Source organism: Rhagoletis pomonella, unplaced genomic scaffold (assembly GCF_013731165.1).
Source record: "Rhagoletis pomonella isolate Grant_MI unplaced genomic scaffold, Rhpom_1.0 Rhpom_scaffold_05641, whole genome shotgun sequence".
NCBI classification, from domain to species: Eukaryota; Metazoa; Arthropoda; class Insecta; order Diptera; family Tephritidae; genus Rhagoletis; species Rhagoletis pomonella.
This window is the reverse complement of record NW_023464178.1, coordinates 5,276-11,640: the sequence shown is the minus strand read 5'-3', so window position 1 is coordinate 11,640 and position 6,365 is coordinate 5,276. Positions and strand designations below refer to the sequence as shown.

At 34.8% G+C, this 6,365-nt stretch overlaps 1 protein-coding gene across 1 annotated transcript; it reads right to left on the bottom strand.

Annotated features, from left to right (window-relative positions):
- Positions 1-625: 625 nt before the first annotated feature.
- On the bottom strand, positions 626-5,777 carry LOC118755214 (fatty-acid amide hydrolase 2-like). The gene is made up of 7 exons (XM_036490063.1): positions 5,504-5,777; positions 5,206-5,428; positions 2,570-2,787; positions 2,189-2,479; positions 2,002-2,127; positions 1,656-1,919; positions 626-1,591 (listed from the first exon to the last, which is right to left on the bottom strand). The coding sequence occupies exons 1-7, from the start codon at positions 5,672-5,674 to the stop codon at positions 1,301-1,303; spliced, it is 1,584 nt and encodes a 527-aa protein (XP_036345956.1). The 5' UTR covers positions 5,675-5,777; the 3' UTR covers positions 626-1,300.
- Between the last annotated feature and the right edge of the window lie 588 nt (positions 5,778-6,365).

The following is a 6,365-nucleotide window of genomic DNA, read 5'->3' as shown; positions in this document are numbered from 1 at the left end:
AAATTTAAAATAAGTTTCGTATAGTATAGAAAGGGCGTAACTAACATCGTCACTGAAAGGCAAACAAGCCACAACTAACTGAAATTTTTTATTGCCCAAAACGATCTGGGAACTTATGATTCGATGGAATGCAACATTATCAATCAAAAGGTAAATTTTGGATTTTCAGTTAGTTACGGCATTTTGTATTTCAGTAACAGTGTTAGTTATCCCACTTTCCATACTTATGCTAACGATATGTACATCTAAACTAAGTACATAAGTCGACACATTCATCTGTATGTACCATGGCGCTCACTTAAGTAGCACACCTTTATTTTTTTTTGCAAAATTCACAATGTTTTACATGATATATTTTTTCGTAAATTTTTTTAAAGTATAGTAGATGATATAACATTAACCAGTACAGTTCGGGGAAATTTAACAAATGTCAAAAAAATGTCATACAAATTTTCAACTTTTTTTTAGAATATTTAGAAACTTGGGTATGCAATTTCGTAACCCATTCAATTTTTTAACCGACTTCCAAAAAAAGAGGAGGTTATCAGTTCGTCGGAATATTTTTTTTTGTATGTGTTACCGCATAACTTTGGACCACGTCAACCGATTTCAATAATTCTTTTTGCATCGGAAAGGTAGTATCGCCGAGGTGGTCCATACAAATCTGGTTTCGATCCGATCATTGCATAATAATATATATATATATATATATATATATGAGAATTGAAGTCGGTTTTGTTTTTTAAAAATTACTTGTTTGTTTGAAAATTACTAGTAGTATAATAAGGTTGCAAGTTTGAAAATTCGGAAAAATCCCGTTGATTTTTGAAATTTTTTTAAATGGAAGAAAATACGCAACATTCTGGCCAAAAAAAAAAATCTCAAAAATCAAAGGTATTTTTCCGAACTTTCAAACCTGCACATTACTATACTAAAATTTAATAGCCTACAAAACTGCATACCAATAAGTTTTAAAAAGAATCTGAAAAAGAGTTGAAAAGTTTGATGAATTTATTTTTGAACTGTATACAAAGTTTTAGACTTTGACTTATATGGAGAATCTACTATAATTTTATAAAAAAAATTTACGAAAAAAATGTATCACGTAAAACATTGTGAATATTGTAAAAAATAAAATTATGATATTTATGTGAGCACCACTGTATGTATAAAGCTTTCTAAACTTATTCCTAGCCTAAGCACACACACAGAGCTTTTTTTTTGCTTTAGATTTGTACAGAGTAAAAGCTTCTTCTGGCCAACTCTGTTCTAAACAAAAGATGTAAGCAGTTTGTTAACGCTATGTTTTTATGTCATTCGGCAGCGGTGGTACCCAACCGCCAAAGGCACCCTCCAACTCCGCAGCGATTTGTAGGCATAGTTTATCTTGATACGGTGCAGCAACAACCTGGAAGCCAATTGGTAAACCTCGCTTATTCAGGCCCATGTTGACATGTGTTGCTGGTAGGCCAAGTATGTTGAACAGTAGCATGAGACCTACGCCCACTAAATTCAACGTGCCTGTGTTAAAGGCGAAAGTCGATGTGGGAAAGGTGGGCAAGAAAAGCACGCCATTGTTGCCGAGCATTTGCTGCAAGATAAATAATAAAATTAACCAATTAAAAATATATATATTTTTTAAATACTATACACACTACTAGTTCCTCTTTTAGTGCTTCGCCTTCAATGCGAAGTTCTTCCAATTCCTCCGTAGACATATACACTTTCTTCAATCGCATCCACTCCATAAATAAAGCGTCACGATTATGCACTGACTTTCCGATAAGCGAAAGCAACAATTGCCAAATTAAAGTTCTTATTTTTGGTGTATTTTCAGTTGTTACGCTCGGTATGCCGCGAATTGCTGAGAGGGCGCCTAAACCGATTTCTCTGGCGTGAGCAAATTTATCCAATTTCACCTGTAGGTAATATACTATTAATTCTATATGCATCTGGTTTCACTTCATATTTTGTTCAAAATCCAAAATATATATAACTCGCCTTTGCTGTGGTGAGCCCTCCTTTTTCGAAGCACTTGACTGCCTTTGTTATGGCCAATTGTATATCGAATTCAGTGGGTGGGTGCACAAGTGCAGCACAACCGTTGAAACCGTAAGTGTAGTATATCTGCAAATGAAATCTATAAATTTTATATGTTCACATTAGATTCTCAAGTCAAAATCCTTACTTTAATGTCCTTTAGCTGTATTGGTTCATTAAATTTCAATTTCTCTATATTTTCGCCGGCCATTACTTGCAAAAGTATGGGCAAATCTTTGGCAAACCGTGTTATTGGCCCCGTCGTCAGATATTGCGGGAATACCGGATCATCTGTGTAGGGGAAGCTGCCGTCAATCGAAAGCAATCCACCGGTCGCTTTATGACCGAATACACCACAAAACATAGCAGGTAAACGTATGGATCCGCCGATATCTGATGCGAGACCGAACGGGGTAGCGCCGGCGCCATTTAGAGCACCCTGTAAAAAGATATTGAAATAAATATAATTCAACTATTCAAAAAGAAAAATTGCGCTAAATATTTATGTATATTATTTTAAGATAAATACTTCTCCGCCAGATGAGCCACCAGACACTCTGTTCAGGTCATAAGGATTGCGACATTTTCCATTCATTTTGGTGTTTGTCTCGTAGCTCATGCAGAACTCTGGATTCGCTGACACTAAAAGTGGTATGCAACCGGCAGATCGCAGTCGTTCCACAACTTTACTGTCATGTTCACATTTAATATTTTTGCGATAAATGTTACCGACAACGAATGAGAGTCCTACAAATAAAGAAATTGTTGCATGGTTATTGGAGCAAAAAGACGGATCAATCGCAAATTGCATAAAGAAAAGTAACGCGTTGCTAAATTTAGGGTGATAAGAACTACACTTCTTAACTTAACTTAACTTCTTAATTCCGAAAAAGCATCTGTGAAGTGCACAACGGCACATACTAAAATGTGTATACTAAAATGTATTAGGGGTTGGGTTGGTGCTCTTTCGTATGCGTATTTTTTTAATTTATCCCGTTTTTTTAATTATAAATATTTTTTTACTTCAGTGTAAAGTAATGCACCACAAAATAAAAACTCGTCTAGAATTTCAACGAATTAGTCAAATACTTATATGAATTTACAATTCTGTGTTATTCCTGTGTACTATTTTCGCAATATATTTCCGACTCGAAAGAATGGATTTGTCGGACTTGGATTTGGAAACAAGCCCAACTGGGTCGAGGTTACATTGGTATCTATGCGTTCAATGGCTCAGAAGTGCATTTCAATGGCAACAGAGAAATTGGAGGATACAGTGATTTTGTACTAAAATCGAAAAGCAAATGGAGAAAGACGTCGTCTGGGAAAATGCCGATTCTTCCATTATCAGAAAACGTACTATGATAGGAACATTCTTCGTGGAATAAAATACTTCGTTACTAAATATTCTGAAAACCAAGTTTTGATTCAATAACTACAGCGCAAAAACAGCTCTTCCAAAGTAGCAATTCAAGGATTTTTTTTTTCTAAACTCGATGAATTTAATCTGGGTTCCCAGACGCAGAAATATTACTAGGGAAGTAGTCAATCTGTTGTCGTTCAATTCTGCCCTAAATGCCGTCAAGTAAACTATCTTCAAACGAAGATCTGTTTTTATTTAGCAAAACAACCAGAATTTGTGGAAACGGATTTGGGTCTCTAGTTCTCCTCGATCGCCTCTCCACTAGCTTAGAGGTTGGTTTTATCAACGGACACTGTTCAATGGAAATACACGAACCGCTAAAGGCATCCCCTCTAGTGATTTCTACCATAGCTGCAAGAATAAGGAGAAGGTAAAGAGCATCGAACACTTTTCCTGGCATGGTCCTAGCTTGTCCTTAATACGGAATTAATAGGTCATCTTAGTGATTTCAAAGTGGTTCTCGGGACTGAAGTGTGACTCTTAACATTCCTTATACAGAGTGGCTGTTAACTTAACTTACCTTAAGGTATGGCGAAGCCCTAACGTCAAGAATTACGAGTCGAATATCAAATATTTTTTACTTAATAATAATGGTGAATGTAGTTGCCCCGAGAAATTCATTAATGTTTGATATCATATCGAAAAATATACTTTTAAAGGACAAATTTTAAAATAAAGAACAAATTCGATTTTTAGAAAAATAATTAAAGTCAAAAGGCAGCCCTTTAAGAAAAAGGACTGTCCTTTGAAGTAAAGTACGGATGGTCACAGTACTCATAAGGCCCGTTCTGGTGTATGGCGCTGAAGCATGGACAATGAAAATATCTGATTAGGCGACCCTAAAGGCTCTGTTATGTATACTTGGCAGAGCATGTACTGCTATACACCCAGAAAAAAGTTAGCTAAAAATATTTCTCTGAACACATGATTTGGTAACTATAACCAAATAATGTAACTATAACCAAACCATAAGTTGAGAGAAATATATTTAGCTGACTTTTTTCTGGGTGTAACATTTTTACGTAGAAATCAAAAACCAACAAACTTTTACGTATGTAATGCTGTGCGTTAGATAACCGCTTACACGCGAAGCTCATTTAACACGCCTATTAGACGGTTGTTGTGCCGTTAAGAACTCCAGCCCAGCTCTCTTTTCAAAATTCAAAATGTTCAAAAATTTTTCAATTGATCAGTATTTGCTATAGGACGAAACAAACCAATTTTTACGAGTGATTTATAAATTTCCCACTCTGTATGCAAATGTTGTAGAAAAATAAATTAAAAATTCAGTTCAGTTATTTCTTTGCCTGTGAAATTGTAAGAAAAGAACGATGAAAAAATCGCTCGCTGTCGTTTAATGACTTAGTTCAATCGACCCAGAGGGTCAAGTGTACGTATAGCTGTTAAGCAGGGATCACACGATTTGTACATTTGTACAGATTTGGCTATTTTCTCCGTTACAGAGTGGTGTTATTTGGAAAGCTTTTACTGAGCTGCTCTCATTCTCGATAAAAAATTCTTGACAATACCACTCTATCACCGCCAAATGTACAAATGTACAAATCGTGTGATCCCTGCTTTACATATATGTACGTAAGACATGCACATGCATCAGACTCTAAGTAAATATGCGTACCAATATCAAATTAAAACAATAAGAGAAACCAGTTATCTTTACTTTAAGTTAATATATGTATAGATGTATATCAATTAAATTTCAATTAAGTATGTATTTACTTTACCTTTCAGCCCAACCGACTCCTTTACCGTAAATGGTATACCCAGCAGTGGATAGCGCGCAAAGAGTGCAATTAACTGCTCGTTGTTCGCCTTGGCAATGAGGCTATCCGCATGTTTTGCATCCTTAAGCGCATGCTCAAAACGATTCTCAAGCACTGCATTCAGACTAGGGTTGACGGCCTGAATGCGTATGATATACGCTTGCACCAGCTGATGGGAAGTAATCTGAAGATTTTTCATTCGGGAACATAGATGTGTACTTATACTTTGCTATTAATATTCATATATTTTTTTATATACCTTTTTCTGCCGCAGCTCTAATACAAGTTCGCCCACAGATTTCAGTAGCAGTTCATCCTCTATTGGCGGGTAAGTTGGTCGTTTGTGAGCTAGAAACCAATTGACGAGTGTATTTGTAATAAAACAAATAACATTGCCAATGGCCATGATGGTCCGTACTATTATGAGCATGTTCTAAATTTTGGCAAGTATCCTTTTCTTCAACAAATTGAACAAGAAATGCGATACCTAGTCGAGATATCGCTTTAAATCTCATACATTAGAAACCCCACAATTCTATCTACAAAAAGAAAAATCGATTTTTAATAAATAAATTAACTTTACCTGGATTATTCTAAGTATGCCACCAAAAAAGTGTTTTAACGAAATGTAGTTCTAAATGAAAGTTTCTTTTTTTTTAGAAAAATGCTTTATGCCTTAAAACTTTGAGAGACATTCTTTATAGATTTTTTAACTAGATTGGAAGTGTCGATAGATTTCTAAGTTTATATTAGCTCGCTTTCATCCAGATTTCAGTACTAACTTTGCAATAGATTTTTTTTTTATCGAATTTTCGTTGAGCTAGAAATTTTGAATATAGCTCAGAATCCGGCTGTAGCTCAATATCTAACGAGGCCATTTTTAATGAAAATTTTTCTGGAAAACGGCCTCAAACCCGATAAAATTGTTGAATATAATTGTCATAAGGTCATAAATAACAAAAAACATATTAAATTAAATTCAAATTATCGAATAAGTTAAATAAATTACTATAATACACTGTGTGAGAGAAGACTGAAAAAGTGGCCAAAATTGTTGCTTGTTTATTTAAAAGTGGAAAAATCGGAAAAAATTGTTTTATATATAGCTTGTTATCCAAAGT

Excerpts from the sequence above, each read along its gene's own strand:
- LOC118755214 (XM_036490063.1), bottom strand. The coding sequence starts at position 5,674 with ATGCTCATAATAGTACGGACCATCATGGCCATTGGCAATGTTATTTGT. Across the intron at positions 2,480-2,569 it reads GTGGCTCATCTGGCGGAGAA|GGTGCTCTAAATGGCGCCGG; the intron begins GTATTTATCTTA and ends ATCTTTTTACAG. Across the intron at positions 2,128-2,188 it reads TACAGCTAAAGGACATTAAA|ATATACTACACTTACGGTTT; the intron begins GTAAGGATTTTG and ends TTTCATTTGCAG.